The sequence below is a fragment of the Schistocerca serialis genome, chromosome 4 (assembly GCF_023864345.2).
Source record: "Schistocerca serialis cubense isolate TAMUIC-IGC-003099 chromosome 4, iqSchSeri2.2, whole genome shotgun sequence".
Taxonomy (NCBI): Eukaryota; Metazoa; Arthropoda; class Insecta; order Orthoptera; family Acrididae; genus Schistocerca; species Schistocerca serialis.
In genome coordinates this window covers 450217594-450240249 of record NC_064641.1, presented here as the reverse complement: position 1 = coordinate 450240249, position 22656 = coordinate 450217594, and the positions used below count along the sequence as shown (strand labels likewise).

General features: G+C 38.4%; 1 protein-coding gene across 2 annotated transcripts in view; it reads right to left on the bottom strand.

Moving 5' to 3' along the window:
• The window catches only part of LOC126475088 (putative protein-lysine deacylase ABHD14B), a 58211-nt gene that overhangs the window by 10969 nt on the left and 24586 nt on the right, over positions 1 to 22656 (bottom strand). For both annotated transcript variants that reach the window (XM_050102657.1, XM_050102656.1), the window contains exon 4: positions 4732 to 4955. In XM_050102657.1, the coding sequence (XP_049958614.1) occupies positions 4732 to 4955 (224 nt within the window). The remainder of the gene's footprint in view (positions 1 to 4731; positions 4956 to 22656) is intronic.

Below are 22656 nucleotides of genomic sequence, written 5' to 3'. Positions count from 1 at the left end.
ACACAACTGCAGTCTTAGGCAACTGAGGCCACACTCAACTGAGTGTGCAGTTTTGTGTGTGTGTGTGTGTGTGTGTGTGTGTGTGTGTGTGTGTGTGTGTGTGTGTGTGTGTGTGTGCGCGTGTAACGATATCTACAGATTTATTTAATACCAAATATTTTAATTTTCCTGTTTCAGCATGGGGGGTGCGGGGTGGGGGGAGGGAGCACTTGTCGTCTAATTTGACAAAGACCTTACTGGGCAAAAGCTATATCTGTGATAGTCTTTTCATTGGGCCTATCTGTGACTCAGCGTCTCCACTATACGGTGAGTAGCAACTTTCCTTTTCACAATATTGTTACATTCCATCCAAGATTTTCCATTGTTTGAAAAATGCCAATTAGCTATAGCAACAGTGCTAAAATTTATGGTTTTTAAATAAACCTTTTTTATACATAAAATTTCTATTGGTTTGAAATATTGGGTTATAACAGAAAATGGGATAAGCAAATATTCTATTTTCATGACAATGCTGACAGAAACAAGCAACAAACACATGGGATAAGAAATGTTTCAGCACTGCTGAGACAATACTGTAACGTTACCATGTTGTGTGGCCTATTAGATGGTATACATGTGCATGCAGTATGCATGACTTGCCCATCTGCTCTGCGTGGTAGTTTCTCACTGTCATCGTCCGACATCACTTGTATTACAGAATGGTACCATCCTTAATCTGGAAGTATTTTTCGAAGTATGGTACCAACAAAGTAAAATGCACCATTTGCTTTGAAAGATTAAAAATGGGAGGAGCCACAACAAGCTTGCAATATCATGCGAGGAGAAAACTTAAGACTTAACAACTCATTCATAGTTTACGATAAAAATAGAAAGTAGCTGATCTGCTATCCATGTCTACATAATATGCCTTTATCCACTTGTGGTCTTGAAAATTGACAAGTTAACATGAAAAACAGATTTATTCAACATCAGTTTTCACACTTTACTACTGACTATTCATAATGCCCAAATAGCGGTATGTTTCTTGATTACAAAATGTTTTTGAGCAGAGTTTTCAAATCATTAGATTCAGTATGAGAAATTCAACCACTTATCACTTTTCGAGAAAAGCAGTGAACAGTGAGCAAACTAAGTCTTCTTTTATTTGCCTATTTAATTTAATATTTTGATCCTATATATCTTCAAACTGAGGAAGGCTAAATTTTTAAATCTCTGTTCAATTCCTACGTTTATTATAACAAATAATAGGAAACAAAACCAAACATTAGCTATTTAAGAAACTGCTTTTTTAGTGGTTTTAACAGTAAGGTTAAATTAGCATTGAAAAAACCAACACAACCAAAACTTGGTTGTTTCAACCATACCCACAATCCCTATGATGAACTGTATCATTTGACAAAGGTACTTTTGAAAGCCGTTCAACTGCTTCCAGTAGCAACAATTTCTGTGTATGCCAGGAAAATAAGCTCTGTTTCATGGCAACCATTTCAGAAATTTGAATGATGCCAAGGTTTATTGATTTTTTCATCATGACAGAAGATGACTGAATGATAGTGCACAGATGTTCAAAATACTCTCATGGGTTTTGAAAGACACTGTGGTGGTTTCATTCCAAATGCTTTCTCAGGTTATTAAATACAGTACCACAGGCTCATTTACCCATTTAACAGCACTTTGCAGAACACCAAACATTTTGGTGTAGGCTTGGCACCTCACCTGGCCACATAACTCTGACATTTATGTATTCTTCTTTATAGTGGTGGTTATGTTGGACCATGCTTGATCCTGGTTTTATGTTTCTCTGGTTACCAGATGACCAAAGCGGCACAACTTTTGTTCCCGCAGCACAACTTTTGTTCTCTTTTGAATATTAGTATATTTATATCCACTTTCCTCAGATGTAGAAGAGCTGTCAACATCTAAGGTTTTCTTTTTTCTTATTACAGATCTATCCATGGCGAAAAGAGTGAACTAGCAAATGCGCAAAACTACTGAAACTATAAAATTTACCAAGCAGCAAAACAAAAAATGACTGATTTTTAAAAAATGATTATCCGCTGACATTCTTTACTGATGCAGCTGACAATACCAACAAAGAGTCCTAGATTGTGTCAGTCGCATGGACGAAGGATTAAAGGACGCTGCCTGATGCAAAAAATAGGATTTTATAATGAAGATTATTTACAGAATTAGAAATTGTTTGCTGTACAGTTATATGTAAAAAATATATATTTACTATGATAGGTTACATGTTTAATGTGTATAATCATGCATAATGATGGGCAATTTCTTGCAAACTGGGCTACTCCAAGAAAAATTTTGTGATAGAGGAGAGGGGTTGTGCAATGAGCATCAATGATGCACTTAATTAAAACAGCCAACCAAATCAGCTTTCACTGAGTGATGCTCAGAAAACCATCATGGCATGAGACATGACAAGAACAGTATTATGGCACAGGCTCCAAGTTTTTGGTACAGAACAATTAAGGAATAAATTGAAAGACGGATGTTACAAATCTTATAAACAGGTGTATATATTTCAGTGTAAGCAAGAGCTGAGTTCTGGCACTACACCTGTAACGACTCTTGTAGGCTTTTCATCCAATACCCAGAAAACATCAAGGAAAAGTGCATTTCACAAGATAATGGCATATGTACAGAAAAACTTGCATGTGACAAAGGGGGGCAGTAAGTGTCAGGAGCAAAACTCTGATATAAATAGGGCTGTGACATAAAAATACATCACAGTCTGATGGGAGTACATACAGCAAGCACACATGAGATACTGATGGCCCATGAAGAAGATGGCTACGTGAGTCATTATTATAGTGTGTGAAAATGTCATTGTCAGTCCTTTAAAGAAGCTACACCTGATTTACAACTTACTTTCAACAGCCAGTTCTGCATCCTCCTTTACCTACGTACAATATCAGTATCGATGATGTGACTTACCGAACGAAAGTGCTGGCAGGTCGATAGACACACAAACAAACACAAACATACACATGAAATTCAAGCTTTCGCAACAAATTGTTGCCTCATCAGGAAAGAGGGAAGGAGAGGGAAAGACGAAAGGATGTGGGTTTTAAGGGAGAGGGTAAGGAGTCATTCCAATCCCGGGAGCGGAAAGACTTACCTTAGGGGGAAAAAAGGACAGGTATACACTCGCACACACACACATATCCATCTGCACATCTGTGTATGTGCGGATGGATGTGTGTGTGTGTGTGTGTGTGTGTGTGTGTGTGTGTGTGTGTGAGTGATTGTATACCTGTCCTTTTTTCCCCCTAAGGTAAGTCTTTCCGCTCCCGGGATTGGAATGACTCCTTACCCTCTCCCTTAAAACCCACATCCTTCCGTCTTTCCCTCTCCTTCCCTCTTTCCTGATGAAGCAACTGTTTATTGCGAAAGCTTGAATTTCGTGTGTATGTTTGTGTTTGTTTGTGTGTCTATCTACCTGCCAGCACTTTCGTTCGGTAAGTCACATCATCTGTGTTTTTAGATATATTTTTCCCACGTGGAATGTTTCCCTCTATTATATTCAATATCAGTATCGCATTGAACTAGCTGTCGTATACTGACAATCTTTGTCTCAGCTTGCTCTCTGTAACAGTATGGAGCATATCATACAGAAAAGAAACTTTCATTCCCATGAAGAACTCTGGGAAGCTAAGGAGACACCACAGCTGCTTAATTCTGCTAGCTAGACACGGAAGGTAGGCATCTGTCACAGTGCACAGCTAACTTGAAGAGATACAGTTAGAGTGAAGGAACGAGTAGTACAGTTGCAGTAAAGTCTGATGCACTGGACACCTCAGTCCCTGTTGAATATGTTTTTTTTTTCTCTGTAAATGACAACTCTTCTGAGGATTGGATGGAATTAGTTTATGTCATTAGCAGTTTGATATTAAAATGTCCTCTATTTGTGTTTCAGATTCTGATAAGCAAACTGGGTATTGAGTCTCAGATGTAATAATGCCAGTAAAACACACTGTATTTTGCTGGTACTTGAGGCATATGAGTTGTGAGTTAATGGCACCCTTCTTAAACTCATGTAATATGAAATTAACACGAACATAGAGCCTCTAAAACAATGTCACTTCAAACATAAAGTGCAGGTTTGTTAGTTATACAGTTGGTTTTTCCTATGCGCCACTCCTCAAGTTAACTGACCTCAGTCTAAAACTACAATATTTTCTTGAAAATGTGATGGTGATCAAACACAATTTAAAGTAGTAAGACAATCTTTTTAAATCTTCTAACATAATATAACACATTCAGACAAAACTGCACCTTGATCAACCATTTGGCAATGAACAAAATGGATATTTTGTGTCCAAAGACGTGTGTGGTGTGTGCAGCGACAATTGATGAAATGTGAATACGTAATGTACAATTAGTTTTGGCATTGTCATTTACCTTGGTTGTAACTATGTATACAGAAAAGAGCATTGTACCTTATGCATAAATCTTTGTGAAACTAGACTCTGTGAAATTGTTAAATTAATGTTTTTTGCTTGGTAAGCTAACATGCCATTAGAAAACCATCTGTTGGTGAATGGTTTATCACTCCATTTTTTAACCAAAAATATAAGCTCCAATTGCCTTCACCAGCTATGCAAGAAATGATTTCACTCTTGAAGAAGTATGCAACATTAAAAGAGAAACAATTGATGTTTTAAGGTGATTTTCAATTTTATTATTTATGGAAGAGGGAGACATAAAACATACCTCAATATGCTGGAGAACACTTTTTGGTACAGAATCTGAGGCCACTGGAGCTACAGGCACATAACCAGATATGAGGTCAGCGTATTTTCCCAAAAAACTTACGGAATAACCACCACTCATAGAAGGGGAAATTACAACAGGTTTAGTCAATGTTAGTTCTTCTATTGTTGACTTCAGGAAAGCAGCTTTGTCTCCTGAGTAAGTCATGTGAGTATTACCATAGCCTAGAAAGAAGACAGAAAAGTACTAGTACTTTTCAGCATACAATGTAACAAGCCATTAAAAATTTAGTTACAATCTGGGTGAGACAATGTGATGTCATACAATGGCATAGAAATATAATGACCACACAATGTAAACTGTAGACTATGCCACAAAAAAGAATTTATTTGTTAGATTACTATAGAGATATAACAAAATAAAATAAGTTCACATTTCGCTAATCACTTAATGTACTAAAGATAGACAGACATCAGTTGGGAAAAAATGTGAGAAAATTTCCTGGTGTATGAGGTAATAATACAAAACAAAAATGAGAAGAAATACCTTCTTACGAGAAATAGTGGCCAAGAAACAAAGCTATAAATAAAAAAATGAGAATGAAGAGAATTCTTCCAAATTATTTACTGAATGCAAATTTCATGACATCAGTGCAGTGGATATACATGAATTACACAGTTGTGAGATACGAAAATTTTTGCCTGACCAGGACTTGAACCTGGTACAAATTTTCATATGTCATCACAATTGGGTAATACATCTATACCCATTGCAGCTTATGTCATGAAATTGAAATTCAGTGAATTATTTAGAATAATGTTTCTTATAGCTGCTGGGCATCAAATCATATCTAAAAATGAAGATAATACCATAGAAATTATACATTAAGGAAATACATTCTATATGATATGCAAATATCTGAAAATGAATAACACATTCTTGAACTTCTTCCCATATCAGCTCTGGGTAAAACCTTAAACTTATGACATTTACCATTGCCTTTTCCAGGAGCAACTGAGCACTGTGGCTGCTGCTGTGGTGGATTTTGCAGCTTCAGGATGGTTTCTGACTGGTCAGCTTACATTGGCATGCTGCAACAGATAGTTTCAAAGCGTGCACTGTTGGTGCCACCACAGCAGCTAGGAGTGTAAGCAATTTGGCAAATTTCTCCGTTTCTTCTCTGCATCGAGATCTTGCGCCCATGCACCACTAAAATTATATTCACTGTTGAAGTTGCTCTCACACATTCTAATTTCTACAGTCACATTAGTACTAGAACTGCAGCATGTACAACTCTAAAAAATAAGTATTGTTCCACCAAGCAGAATTTTATATTTATTTACGAGGTTGTGATCAGCAGCTCCTGATTTCTCAAGTTCTTGGCTTTTAATGTGCCATTGATACTCTACACAGCTGTCGGATATGGTATACATGGACTGATTGATGTAGTTGTTCTGCACTCACTAGGGATACTAAAAATTGCCGGTACCTGAAGCCAAGACTTTTTTCTTCTTAGGTGTTTGGGTGAAATTGAACCAAATTTCATGTGAGTTCCTTGAAATGTTCCATAAAGAAGTTAGCCAACAGTTTGAGACAATAGCAAACTGACAGCTATTCCATCAGTCATTTCACAAAATTTACTGCCATACAAGAAGTAGGTGGTGGTCAAAGAAGGTTGGAACAACTTTATAATTACAACAACAAAAAAAGTGCTCTGCCAACATTTTCAATGTGTCTTCCATATTAACTTTTGTACATAAAGTCCATCCAGACTGAATAAAATATTATTTGGACCAACTGTAATTTGTTTGATTTTCTAAATAAATATATATAACAGTTTTTAATGTGGTGTTCATAGCAGTCAGCTATGGGAGTCATTAACTTGGTCAGATACTTGGCTGCAAGTAGATGGGAGGACCAACAGCACTAACATTATGTGTCAATGACACTATCAATATGTGTCAATGAGACACCTTCTTTGTGATTTGAGATAATCTGTTTCACCTGGGAGGTATAGTTCTTCAACCCATACACACTAATTCTTCAGCAACTCCACCATTTTTCCGCTGTATGAAAGGGTAGGGATCCATTTTAGGCACTTGTACGTATTGTTCTCCAAAGAACATCAGTGGTATTTCCCTTTGCAACTGGAACCAAAATAAGACCTTTATCTCTTTGCAATGCAGGAATTCCATCTGTCTCTGCTCTGCTATTGTTTGACTTGGGAGGCTTGGCTATGGTTAAGACACAACTTGTGGCAACTTGTACGCCATCAGTGATGTCCTGTGTGAGATGTATCACTGTCTGTTGCATTTCACTTATAATATCCACAGTAGGCACAGTGCATAGTATAAGAGTGAATTTAATCCTCTATTCAGGAAAAAATTAGTTCTTCCATATAGGTTCTTGTCTGAGGGCTTCTTGACAGTACATTCTGTTCTGTTCCATTAGATAACACCATTCTTAGCTTAACTGCAAGTCATTCAATTTTTTTGGGTTTTGTCATTACAATGCTGTGATGAGCTCTTTGATGAGCTGCTGTGGTCATACCAGCTCACTCCCAGTCAAGTGGTGAGAGACATGTAGATAAAAAGAGATGGTAATGACATATATTTTATGAAGTGACTGATGGAATGGCTATGGGTTCTCCATAGTTTCCAGTAGTGGCTAATTTCTTGATATAATGTTTTGAGGAACATGCATTTTGTTCCATTTCAACCATCTTCATTTTATCATTATGTTGATGACATGTTTACGGACTGGCCATATTTCACTGAAGCTCTTGACTCTTGATCTATTACTTGACCACATAAACAGTAAGGAGTGAAACAACCGGTTCACTGTCAAGATGGAGAGAAAAGGATATGTTGGTCGAGCAAAAGAAAAGCTTACAGAATAACCACCACTCAAGGGGAAATTACAATAGGTTTAGTCAATGTTAGTTCGTCTATTATTGACTTCAAGAAAGCAGCTTTGTCTCCTGAGTAAGTCAAGCAAATATTACCATAGCCAAGAAAGAAGACAGAAAAGTACCAGTTCTTTTTAGCATAAAACGTAACAGGCCACAATAATTCAGTTACAATCTGAGTGAGACAGATGGGGACCAAGGCCGCTCTGTCTACTGCAAGCTGATTTTACATCTCAGCATTCAGAATTTCAGCCATACAATCTCGAGGACAGCCATTTAAAATAGACTGATATACCAAGCTAAAACTATTTCTGATGAGCACCACTTAGTGTCTGAAAGTAAACATCTGAATTATATGTCCCAATGAATGGCTACAGAGCATGTGATATAAAGGTCGTACTCTCCAAGAAAAAATAACATGAAAATGTTGAACAATCACGTGGTGAGACACTGATTGTGCTCCTCACAACCTGTGGTACTACATCTAGCAAAATAGGCACAGACCTGGAAAGATGAGAAATAAGACCTACTTTCTGATAAACTAAGAAAATAAATAAGATGCTGCACCCAATTAATGACAATCCTCACAGACACAGGGATTTATATCAACACTTGTGAGTGCAGAGGAAACTACACTGATTAGTCCATCTGTACAATTTCCGATCACTGTGCAGAACGTCAAAGACACATAAAAAATTGGGAACTTGAGGAATCAAAAGTTGGTGAGCACTGTCTCACAAAAAAACACAAAATACCATAGGGAAAACAAAATTTTTGTCCCTGGGAGCAACTTCAACACCAGAAATAATCTTAGCAGTGAATGGAAGAAAGCTTTCGATGCAATTTGCCAAATTGTTTGCACTCCTATGACAGTGGTGGTGCCACCAGCACAGACTTTAACATCATCCATGACAGCATAACGACATATGCCAACCAATGAGAAGCTGTCCATGGGCTACACAAGTCCACCACAGCACAAGCCATGACAGCCAGTCGTTGCTGACAAAGATGATGGTGGTAATCATCAAAAGTTTAATTTTTCACCTATAATTAACAAGCCTAGAAGTTGCAAATGTTTTATCCTGGATTGTTATTGCAAACTGAAACTGAAATAACCCTTCCATGAATCATAAAACCAACCTTAGGAATTACATTTACTTCATAGAATATGCATTGAGCAGAAGATATGCTCATTGTAAAAGTATTGACAATGCAACTCTACTTGTTGTTGTTGTTGTGGTCTTCAGTCCTGAGACTGGTTTGATGCTGCTCTCCATGCTACTCTATCCTGTGCAAGCTTCTTCATCTCCCAGTACCTACTGCAGCCTACATCCTTCTGAATCTGCTTAGTGTATTCATCTCTTGGTCTCCCTCTACGATTTTTACCCTCCACGCTGCCCTCCAGTACTAAATTGGTGATCCCTCGATGGCTCAGAACATGTCCTAACAACCGATCCCTTCTTCTAGTCAAGTTGTGCCACAAACTTCTCTTCTCCCCAATTCTATTCAATGCCTCCTCACTAGTTATGTGATCTACCCATCTAACATTTCAAAAGCTTCTATTCTCTTCTGGTCTAAACTAATTATCGTTCATGTTTCACTTCCATACATGGCTACACTCCATACAAATACTTTCAGAACGACTTCCAGATATATAAATCAATACTCGATGTTAACAAATTTCTCTTCTTCAGAAACGCTTCCCTTGCCATTGCGAGTCTATGTTTTATATCTTCTCTACTTCGACCCCAAATAGCAAAACTCCTTTACTACTTTAAGTGTCTCATTTCCTAATCCAATTCCCTTGTTTTGCTTTTGTTGATGTTCATCTTATACCCTCCTTTCAAGACAATGTCCATTCCGTTCAACTGCTCTTCCAAGTCCTTTGCTGTCTCTGACAGAATTACAATGTCATCAGCGAACCTCAAAGTTTTTATTTCTTCTCCATGGATTTTAATGTCTACTCCGAACTTTTCTTTTGTTTCCTTTACTGCTTGCTCAATATACAGATTGAATAACATCAGGGAAAGGCTACAACCTTGTCTCACTCCCTTCCCAACCACTGCTTCCCTTTCATGTCCCTCGACTCATATAACTGCCATCTGCTTTCTGTACAAATTGTAAATAGCCTTTCGCTCCCTGTATTTTACCCCTGCCATCTTCAGAATTTGAAAGAGAGTATTCCAGTCAACATTGTCAAAAGCTTTCTCTAAGTCTACAAATGATAGAAACATAGGTTTGCCTTTCCTTAATCTAGCTTCTAAGATAAGTCATAGGGTCAGTATTGGCTCACGTGTTCCAACATTTCTATGGAATCCAAACTGATCTTCCCTGAGGTCAGCTTCTACCAGTTTTTCCATTCGTCTGTAAAGAATTCGTGTTAGTATTTTGCAGCTGTCACTTATTAAACTAACAGTTCGGTAATTTTCACATCTGTCAACACCTGCTTTCTTTGGGATTGTAATTATTATATTCTTCTTGAAGTCTGAGGGAATTTCGCCTGTCTAATACATCTTGCTCACCGGATGGTAGAGTTTTGTCAGGACTGGCTCTCCCAAGGCTATCAGTAGTTCTAATGGAATGTTGTCTACTCCCAGGGCGTTGTTTCGACTTAGGTCTTTTAGTGCTCTGTCAAACTCTTCACGCAGTATCATATATCCCATTTCATCTTCATCTACATCCTCTTCCATTTCCATAATGTTGTCCTCAAGAACATCGCCCCTGTATAGACCCTCGATATACTCCTTCCACCTTTCTGCTTTTCCTTCTTTGTTTAGAACTGGGTTTCCATCTGAGCTCTTGATATTCATGCAACTGGTTCTCTTTTCTCCAAAGGTGTCTTTAATTTTCCTGTAGGCAGTATCTATCTTACCCCTCATGAGATAAGCCTCTACATCCTTACATTTGCCCTCTAGCCATCCCTGCTTAGCCATTTTGCACTTCCTGTCGACCTCAATTATGAGACGTTTGTATTCCTTTTTGCCTGCTTCATTTTCTGGATTTTTATATTTTCTCCTTTCATCAATTAAATTCAGTATCTCTTCTTTTACCCAAGGATTTCTACTAGCCCTCGTCTTTTTACCTACTTGATTCTCTGCTCCCTTCACTATTTCATCCCTCAAAGCTACCCATTCTTCTTCTACTGTATTACTTTCCCCCATTCCTGTCAATTGTTCCCTTATGCTCTCCCTGAAACTCTGTACAACCTATGGTTCTTTCAGTTTATCCAGGTCCCATCTCCTCAAATTCCCACCTTTTTGCAGTTTTAATCTACAGTTCATAACCAATAGATTGTGATCAGAGTCCACATCTGCCCCTGGAAATGTCTTACAATTTAAAACCTGGTTCCTAAATCTCTGTCTTACCATTATATAATCTATCTGATACCTTTTAGTATCTCCAGGGTACTTTCATGTATACAACCTTCTTTCATGATTCTTGAACCAAGTGTTAGCTATGATTGATTAAGTTATGTTCTGTGCAAAATTCTACCAGGCGGCTTCCTCTTTCATTTCTTAGCCCTAATCCATATTCTCCTACTATGTTTCCTTCTCTTCCTTTTCCTACTGTTGAATTCCAGTCACCCAAGACTATTAAATTTTCATTTCCCTTCACTACCAGAATAATTTCTTTTATCTCATCATACATTTCATCAATTTCTTCATCATCTGCAGAGCTAGTTGGCATATAAACTTGTACTACTGTAGTAGGCATGGGCTTCGTGTCTATCTTGGCCACAATAATGCGTTCACTATGCTTAGCTTACCTGCACTCCTATTTTTTTTATTCATTATTAAACCAACTCCTGCATTACCCCTATTTGATTTTGTATTTATAACCCTGTATTCACCTGACCAAAAGTCTCGTTTGTCCTGCCACTGAACTTCACTAATTCCCACTATATCTAACTTTAACCTATCCATTTCCCTTTTTAAATTTTCTAACCTACCTGCCCCATTAAGGGATCTGACATTCCACGCTCCGATCCATAGAATGCGAGTTTTCTTCCTCCTGATAATGACATCCTCTTGAGTAGTCCCCGCCCGGAGATCCGAATGGAGGACTATTTTACCTCCGGAATACTTTATCCATGAGGATGCCATCATCATTTAATCATACAGTAAAGCTGCATGCCCTTGGGAAAAATTACAGCTGTAGTTTCCCCTTGCTTTCAGCCGTTCGCAGTACCACAACAGCAAGGCCGTTTTGGTTAGTGTTACAAGGCCAGATCAGTCAGTCATCCAGACTGTTGCCCCTGCTGCTGCCCCTCTACTTATAAGAGAACATATATACACATCTGCTAAACTTTCTCTGAATGCTGTGACTTGAGCAGTAGGGCAGATGTCTCAGATAAGGTTGGTTGGGTGAATGCAGAAGAGATTTGGCATTTGGTAGACATAAAGGGAGGGCAATGAAACTGTAGAGGTGGATGATATGAATAAGCATTTAATGGGCATCACTGATTACTCTATGATGGTGTAATACTACAAATTCACTATTCTGACCTATTGTGCATATTACATTACATCTGATTATGTATGACTCCCCCATGTGATCACACCTTTGTAAATAAGCATTGCTGTGGAACTAACTCTTTTGTACGTTGAGTGAGTGAGCAACAGAGAGAGAAAGAGAGAGAGAGAGAGACCTGAGGGCGTGGTGGAGACACCACAAGACACACGACTCAAATGTTTTAGTGGGAGGACAGAAAATTTACATAAAGATGGTCTGTGAGGGATTAGAACCAGACTCTTCCTCAATATGAGTCCGGTGTCTCAGCCACAGTACCAACTCAACCGTTTCCCATTGTCTTTTGCATATCTTTAATAAAAAGCAAGCTGGGTTTCACAACATAATTCATATGTCAACAAAATGCTTATTTCAAAACTGTAATAAAACTTATACCAGGCAACCTCCTTTTTTTATATATGCTGTTATCACATACAACACTCAGCTGCAGCCGAGGTCTATGATAAACTAATGCTGGAAGACAGGCTGGTTCTAACATGCAATCACCATAAGACACAACAGCTACTCCATCATGTTCACTGGTCTTCACCCTATTACTTTCAGTTACGTAATGCCTTTTCTTTACATCTGTAATTTTTCATCAGTTGAATGATTTGATAATTGGAACTGCAGTGCAATTTTCTTCAGTGAGGCAAGAAGGTAACTAATACTTCAAACTCCTTGCATTTTACTGCCAGTGTAATCAGTAACTGGACAGGTGATTTATTTTCATTAATTGTCTTCCATAAGACCATTTTTTTTAAGGAGGAGCTATTGATTTTAAATACAGAATGCTCCTCACATAGCTGTCCTTCATACCAATTTTCACTTTGTAGTTGAGGCTCCCTCTGCTTTCGCAAGACGACAAGAACTCCCTCTCACCACCAATAGCATACAGTCACTGTAAAGTACTGAAAGAGATGCTGAATGAAATGTGTTTAGCTCTGAAATGGGCAATGCATGAAACATCCAACAACTAGCAAGGCACAATCATACTAAAGACCTCTCACAAAACCCTTAAAATTCATGTTGTATAAAGTTGGTAGCGACATCAAAGTTAAGTGTCCAGACATTCATGGATAACTCAGAAATTGAACTGAGGTTAGCAAAGCAAAATTACAAGTGCTGAACTCCACATTAAAATGTTCATTCACTAAAGACGATCCAGGAGTGGTGCCCTAGTTTAATTTTTATAACATTGCTAAGATATTAGTGTCAGTAGTATTGAGAAACTGCTGATATCTCTAAAAAGGAACAATGCTCCAGGGCTTACTGGAATTCTTGTCAGATTCCATAGAGAATTAACAAAAATAGACCACATATATTTGGAACAAAAAGCTGTACCCAGAGGTTGGAGGAAAGCATATGTTAAATCCACCTACAAGGAAGGTAATAGAAGTCATTCACACACCAAATGTCCAGTATTACATCCATCTTGAATGTATTATGCACAGAATGGCCTCCTCTATTCCAACCAGCATGGATTCTGCAAACAGTGATCAAGTGAAACCCAATTCACACTTCTCTCAGATGACATACTGAAAGCCATAGATCAAGGCAATCAGGTGGATGGTATACTTCTTGATTTCAAAAAACAACTGACTTAGTACCACAGCAATTCTTATTAACAAAAGTTTGAGTAAATGGGAGAGTCAAACAAAATTTGTGACTGGATTCAGGATGCAGCATTTCATCTAGTATCGAAAGTCGTTAACAGACATGTGAGCAACTTTATGTGTGCACTTAGGAAGTGTGTAGGGACCTTCAGTGTTCATTTACACATTAATAACTTGGAAGACAATAATTACTAAAAGCCTGATGCTGTTACCTAAACTGATGCAAAAACTGACAAATGACTTTAAATTCTTGAGAACTTTTTTTAAGGACTGCCTAATTTCATAAATAAATTTAATATATTAATAGAATGACAACATGGTTTTAGGAAAAATCACTCAGCCAAAACCACAACCTTCTGTTTCCTGTATGAAATACTACCAGCCCTAGAAAAGCAGGAACACATTTTCCTAGAGTTATCAAAAATCATCATAATAAATTACTTGGTATGATTCAGAGTCAGGGTGTCAGGTGAGTAGCATATAACTGGACTAAAACACACATCCAGGAAAGAAAAGAGCTCACACAGAGAGAACATGTGAAGTGAATGGGGAAGTCAATACCCATCAGTCACATTTATTAGTGGTCAAACCTGACATTCCCCAAGGTTCCATATCAGATCTAATCCTGTCCTTACTTTATGTAAATGATCTATATTTAAACAGTAAACTATACTAATTTGCAGATAACACGATAACACCAGCCACTTAATTACAGGAAGTACTCAAGAAACCTTTGAAAATAACATTGAGGTCATCACAAAGAGTATAGTACATCATCAGACAAAACAACTAACAGACAGCCACAGAAAAAAAACAACATAAAAGCTCTGTAGAATTTTCTAGAAAAGAATAAATCAAGGACACAATACTTGCTGCAGTGCCACATTGGCACATTCTAATATATAGTTCATGTGTAAATACAGAAATTCAGAAAATAAACATTAAAAGAAAGAAACTGTGCACTGAATACACAAACTGTGCTGCACTCAGTACAAGCAAACAGCAGTGTAACCTTTACAAGCATGAGTTCCATCAAAACTATGAAGGGAAAAGGTTAGTCTGTGATCATGTCAATGAAATAACCAATGAAAAAAATCAAATAGAATAAAACTGTCTATGAATGTAGTGGTTTGAATAATAACAGGAATGGATGCAATTTTTTCAGGATAAAAGACAGTGACACGACAGGCAATAAATCTCCAGCACTTGAGCTGGATACTAAAAGCAACACACATCAAAAGGGTGGGTGTTTACAGACAATAAACAGAGAACATAAATCTGTTGCTGCAGTGAAAAAAAAAAAAAAATCTACAACATTTGAAAATGTTGTTGTGATTGTTTCAGAACACTTGATGAGACAAGATCAGATAGAATATTTCGTTCTCAGAGATTATGCTGTTGGTGACATTATGGGCAGAAGTGAAAGAAAGAATGGAGGTGCCTTTATTTGTTAGAGACACTTTAATGTTTTCTAAGATATGTGTCAGCTCTTATTGTACTGAACTAGATGGAGAATTTTGCTATATTAGGCTGATTGCAGAGAATACCATAATTGTTAATTTACATAGATCTCCAGGTGAAGATGATAATACAGTTTTTGAAAGATTTGAGCTGCTTATGAGGAAAATTTTAAAATCTAAAACAAAAGTCACTGTCTATGGTGATTTCAACACTGAAATGACCAACAATAATGAACAAGTTATAAGAATTATTTTTAATCCATAAGATCTCTAAATTGACATTGTATGAACTACAGCACCACACAAAAAAATACCTACTTGGATAATGTTATAGTTAATTTTTCTAGAGATATGTGTGATGTCAGACTTGTTAGTGGCGCACCAGCAGATCATGAACCATTAATTTTTACAGTACACTTGGATCAGTTATCCAAGTCAGACACATCAATCAGCATCCAGTCTAATGCAACATGGATAGCAGGCCAGAAACATGAATATATTAATTTGTTTACTAATATTATGCAATTTCCATCCTGGATTTCCATTGTTTAATTTATTTACAGACAGACTAGCCCATGTTAGCTTAGACTTGTGTAGAACAAACAAACTGGATCCTGCAATTTGATCTCAAACATGGGTGGATAAGGAATGTAGGAACCTAATTGATAATATTTTCTTTGATGAAGCTCAAAGCAAGAAAATAACAGTTTACACAGTAATAAATGCATCATATGATCATGAGGAACATTTAGTTAAGATAAATAACACTGTGCCTTACAGTATGGATACTCCTCAGTGGAAATCTGTTAGAGTAATTGATGACTCCATGACAAATGTTTCAAGAATAGTTTACAGGAGATGACATGGCATGTAATTCATAATGAATCATATGCAAATGTACATTTTTTATCTATTCCACGATAAATTCATATCATTATTTGAAAATTGCTTTCCGCTTCAGCTAATCGGAAAGGACACCAAAAAGCCATGTAAAAGCCATGGATCACTGGAGTGATTAAAGTATGATGTGAAAGGAAAATGGAAATGTATCTTTTGCCAAGAACAAGTAGGAATCCTGCAGTAGCTATACACTACAAAAACTACTCAAAATTACTAAGAAAGGTTATTAAAAATCAAGGAACATGTACATAATGTCAGAAATCAGTACTTCTGACAACAGACTTAAGCCTAATAGAATGTAGCGCAACGAGAGACAGGACAACCAGCCACAGAACAAGACAACATCACTACTGAACTGAATGGAATGGCTACAAACGACGAGTCACAGGTAGCAAATGCATTTAATAATCATTTCTTAAATGCAGAAGAAAGCATAGGGACAAACAGTTCAAGAGCAAAACTTTCATAAAATTCAATCATATAAATGTGTCACCAACTTCTCCTTCTTGAATTAAAAAAATTATACATTCTCTCAAAAATAACAATTCACCTACTTTTGATCGTGTTTCCAGTAAACTACTAAAAATTTACTTCCATGTAATAAGCCCAATCTTATACAAAATATGTAACACATCGCTAACTCAAGGCATTTTGTCAGAGAGACTGAAATATGCCGTTGTTAAACCCCTCTTTAAGAAAGGCAACACGAGAGATGTTTATAAATAGTGACCTGTTTCACTGCTGACACCATTTGCTGAAATTCTCGAGAAGGTGGTGTATTCTAGAACAGTATCTCACCTTAACTACAATGGTATCCTCAGCAAATCACAGTTTGGGTTTCAGAAGGGTTTCTCTACTAAGAATGCAATTTACACATTCACTCACCAGATTTTATAAGCATTAAACAATAAAATGGCACTGGTTGTACTTTCTGTGACTTCTCTAAGGCATCTGACTGTGTGAATCACAGTATTCTCCTAGATAAATTGACATTTTATGGGATTGATGGTACAGTGAATCAATAGATACTGTCATAACTCACCAATGAAATGCAGAAAATTGTACTTAGCAATTCAAGCAATATAGTGCACGGATATAATTATGATTACAGAGAAATCACATATGGAGTTCCCCAAGGTTGACTCTTAGGTCCACTACTGTTGCTCATATATGTAAGTGATCTTCTGTCTAGTATACAACAAACAGTATTACTTCTTTCTGCAGATGACACTAGTATTGTAACCAATCCAAGCATACATAAAGAAACAGAAGAAATGGTAAACAAAGTTATTAAAAAAATCATTGACTTGTTTTCTGTGAAGGGTCATATCCTCAATTTTAAAACACACAACATATTCAGTTCTGCACATCTAGAGGTACTACACCAGCGATAAGCGTAATACAAGATAAGGGAATAATAAATAGGGTGGAAACTTCAGAATTCTTAGGGGTCCGTATTGATGAGAATTTGAACTGGAAAAAACACATTTTGGAACTCCTAACACAACTTAGTTTAGACACATTTGTGCATAGAATCATTGCAAAGCTTGGGAAGAGACAAATTAGTAATTTCATATAGCTTGCATACTTTCATTCAATAATGTCATATCAAATAATATTCAATATATTATAATAACATTCTGGGAAACTCATCTTTAAAAAGGAAAGTCTTCATTGCACAGACACGTGCTGTACGAATAACATGTGGTTCTCACTCACGATCATCTTGCAGATATCAGTTTAAGGAGTTGGGCATTCTGACTGCTGCTTCACAGTATCTTTATTCCCTCGTGCAGTTTATAATAAATAACACACTACAGTTGAAAAGGAATAATGAAGTACATAATTACAATAACATAAGTAAAAATGACATCCATTACTCCACATTAAGGTTATCTTTAGCACAAAATAGGATGCATAACGCCAAAACAAAAATTCTTTATCACCTACCCAGTGATATAAAAAGACTGACAGACAGCAAAGTAAAATCTGATAACAAACTGAGGAAGTTTCCCCTTAACAACTCCTCCTAGTCCGCAGAAAGATTTCTATTACTGTAATATGTAAAAGGTGGTGTATATGAATTACTAACTCAAATATGTAAATCTTTTTTTTCTTTTTGAAATTACAAAAATAAAAAAAATAAAAAAATTAAAAACTTAGAAACGTTCAGAATGTAACCATACTGCCATGTAGAGGAAGTAGATGAATGACGAACTCTAACTTCACTTAATGAAGGTTTATTAAGCACTCGCACGTACAAGAGGGCAGAGCGAACTGCCTCCGGCCAGAACACATACTGTGTATATACAGCTAAAAACATTCCAGTACAATGATTCTTGCCATTTGTGGATACTTTTAGAATGTACTCGAACCAAATATAGAAAATAAAATTTTACAGTTCAGGTGAGATTTGAACTCACGACCCTCCATGCAACAATCTAGTATCATAACCACTACACTACAGCGACTGCGCTACTTGGCTTCTTCTGCAACACTGCTTCCTCCTTAAGAGAACAGTGTCTCGGTGTTACGTCGTCCTAGTCCGGGAATGAGTCATCGGTCCTGCATACTCCAACTCCTGATGACTGATGTTTTCCCTGGCAGTGATCATCATAGAAATTCCTTTGCCACTATGTTCTTTATTACCTTTCCACTTGCCTGCTGCTGGAGCTTCGAATTTACCCTGGGTTGCAGGATCCTTATAGAGCTTCATTCAAAGGACATGGACCGTATCTCTGACCTTTTGTCATCTTGTGTCAGGGTTAAAATCTTCAACTTCACTTGTAACATCAAACAACTGTCTTACAACCTTATAAGGTCCAAAGTAGCGTCTGAGGAGCATCTCAGAGAGCCCAACCTTCCGAACAGAAGTGAAGATCCAGACGAGGTCACCAGGCTAATAGACAACAGGGCGGTGGCTCGCGTCATACCTTTGGCAATCATTTTCTTGAGCCTGCAGCATGTGGAGTCGAGCTAACTGCTGAGCTTCCTCAGCTTTGGTTAACACTTGACCAATGTAGTCGTTGTCCACGTCATCAGGATGTAACGGAAAAACAGTGTCCATCGTCGTCATCGCCTCAGCCCATGCACCAGGAAAAATGGCGTAAATCCAGTGGTGTCTTGTTTGGCGGTGTTGTAGGCAAACGTCACAAAAGGTAGCACCTCATCCCAGTTGCTCTGCTCAACATTGACGAACATTGATAGCATGTAGGCCAAGGTCTTGTTAAGGCGTTCAGTAAGCCCATTAGTTTGCAGATGGTAGACAGTCGTCATGTGATGAGTAATATTGCAACAACGATTTATCTCTGTCACAAGATTCGATTGAAAAACTTTCCCTCAATCCGTAATTAATGACCTTGGAGCGCCATGTTTTAATACAATGTCTTCTGCAATGAATTTGGCTACCTCAAATGCTTCGGCTGTTTTCACGGCTTTTGTAATGGCATAGCGCATCAGATAATCAGTCCAAATAATAATCCATCAATAGCCACTAGCAGATGTCAGAAATCGTCCAAGAAGGTCAATCCCAAGAAGCTGGAAAGGCGTTTTGGATAAGTCCTCCAGGTGGTTTCTGAGGAACTGCCTTTCTCCTCTGGCACTCTCAATAGTGCGACACACAGTGACGGACACTCCTAAATAAACCTGGCCAGAAAAATCTCTTGCGGATCCTGTCATATGTCTTAATAAATCCTAAATGTCTGGCCTCAGGTGTGTCATGGAATTTCTGTAGAATATCTAAGCGCATGTGTTTAGGAATCACTGGTAGCCACCTCTTTTCAACGGATCAAAGTTTTCTTGCAAAGTAATCCATTAAATACCTTAATAGTCCTTTCACATCCCCTGACCAATTTAAGGCAAGCATAATTTGAGATATCTTGGCATCCTTCTTCTGCTCAGCAGAGAGATCCTGGAGTGCAGCGAGACAGTCACTATCTTCATCAAAGTCTTGCACAGGGTTTCTTGAGAGACAGTCAGCGTCTTGGTGTTTCCTTCCACTTTTGTACACTATGGTACTCTTGAAGATGTAGTGCCCACCTGGCGAGTCACCCTATTGGATCCTTAAGACCTGTCAACCAACAAAGTGAATGATGGTCTATAACAGCTGTGAATGGCCATCCATTAAGATACTGTCGAAATATGCACATGGCCCAGATCACAGCAAGACATTCTCTTTCAGTAGTTGAGTAGTTTCTCCTGGCTTTTGCATGTGTCCTAGAAGCATAAGCTGTAACCTTCTCTCTTCCATCCAAAATCTGCACCAGAACAGCACCGATCCCATACCCAATGGCATCTGTGTGTAGTTCTGTAGGTGCTCTCTCATCATACAGACCAAGTACAAGGTCAGTCGACAGAGCTTTTCGCAGCACATCGAAAGAATCTTGTTGAGCACCATCCCAGATAAATTTATCATCAGCTTTTAACAACTCTTGGAGTCACCTGGCTTTGATACAAAAGTCTTTGATAAAACGACGGTAATAAGAACACAATCTGAGGAAGCTTCTCACATCTCTAATACTTTTAGGAATAGGAAATTCCATTATAGCTCTCACCTTTTCTGGGTCTGGCCGCACACCTTCATTTGACACAAGGTGCCCACATATTTTGATTTCTTTTGCTCCAAAGAGACACTTTCTTGGATTAAGTTTCAGTCCGGCTTGTTGGAGACAGTTAAGAATGGCCCTCAGTCTTTGTATGTGTTCATCAAATGTCTCCGAGAACACTATAATGTTATCTAAATAACAAAGACACATCGTCCACTTCAGGTGCCGCAGAAGATTATCCATCATTTGTTCAAAAGTTGCTGGTGCATTACACAAACCAAACGGCATTGCCTTAAACTCATACAGGCCCTCAGGGGTGATGAATGCAGTTTTCTCACGATCAGCCTCATCTACTTCAATTTGCCAGTACCCCGAGTACATGTCCATGGTCGAGAAAAACTTAGCCCTCTTCAGACAATCTAGTGTATCGTCAATTCGTGGAAGAGGATAAACGTCCTTTTTAGTTATCTTATTAAGCTTCCTGTAATCAACACAAAAGTGCCAACTGCCACGCTTCTTCCTGACGAGAACCACTCGTGAAGACCATGGGCTCTGCGAAGGCTGAATGATGTGATTCTTCATTTTCTCTACCTTGTCACGAATTATTCGACGTTCCGTTGCTGACACATTGTATGCTCTCTGGCTTATTGGTTTATGGTCTCCAGTGTTCACCGTTGATTTGCCTAATTTGCTCTTCACCTGTGGATTGAAGCATTCAGAGAACTCTTGAAGAATAGCAGGTAGCTTCTTCTGTTGTTCCTTAGTGTGATCTGGTGATAGTCGAGCTAGAAGATCTTGTCTCATAATGGTAGTGCTAATTTCGCCCACAGACTCGGCATGGGAGGTTTCTATGACGCTCAGCTGTTCTGCAATTAATGGCTCAGCGTTTGCTATGCACATGTGTCTTGGAAGGATCTGCTGTTCTCAGCAACAGTTAACTATCCACAATTCACCAAATCTGTTCTTAAACAAGATGACAGAGGCTGGGTGACCAAGTTACTCTTCAGTGGTATGCTTTTCTTACATTCCACTACAAGATCCATGAGGTGATGCACGGACTGACACGAGACAGTTACCTTTCTAGCGCTGACTGCAGGAATGATCACTTCATCCAGCACACATGTTCTCCACACACTTGGATGCACATCTTCCTGTCCACAGTATCTCATCTCGTCTAGCATAATCTTTGAGCAACCACAATCTGTAGTTGCTTGAGAAGCTTTCAAAAAGTCCCATCCAAGAATGACGTCATGACTACACTCTTGTAAGACGATGAAGTCTAAGGGCTATGTATAGCCACTTATACCCACACGAATGACACATCTTCCTGTAGGTTTTACATATTTCGCATTAGCCACCTTCAGCAGAGATGTTTTGTTGTCGATGAATAAGGTTTTCTGCAACTGGCAATGGTGCTTCTCCAAAATGACTGAATATGATGCTCCAGAGTCCACAAGAGCTTTGGCTGGTTGGCCATCCATGAGGATATTGATGAAGTTTCCTATCATTTTTGCACTGATCAACAGCAGAGGCTTTTTCTCTTTGGCGGCCTCACCTCCAAGGAAGGTCGCACCATGTAGCTTTCAGGGTGGTGGCGGCTAGGTGATCGGCTGGAGCTTCCGAACAGCGATGGAGGCCTTGATCGGCATGTTGGGGAGTGTCCTCTCCAGCGGCTAGCTTGTGCGATGGTGACCTAAGTCGTCCTGCACCCACATCATCTTGTTAATCTCCGTCGTCCCAGAGTTGGCGGCGGCTAAGATCGGTCTGCTGTCTTCTGGCACAGGCATCATCAAACATCCGCCGCCTTTCTCGACAATAGTGCACCACATGTTCCGGTCATCCACAGTGGACACATACTGGTTGGTTATCCTGGGTCCTCTAGACATCAGTCTTCCTTGGTGCCCAAACAGGTTCCTAGTGCGGTATTGTAGGAACGTAACTTTACCTGGGTTTTGCCTTTTTAGTGTTTTAAAGGGAAATGAAGGACG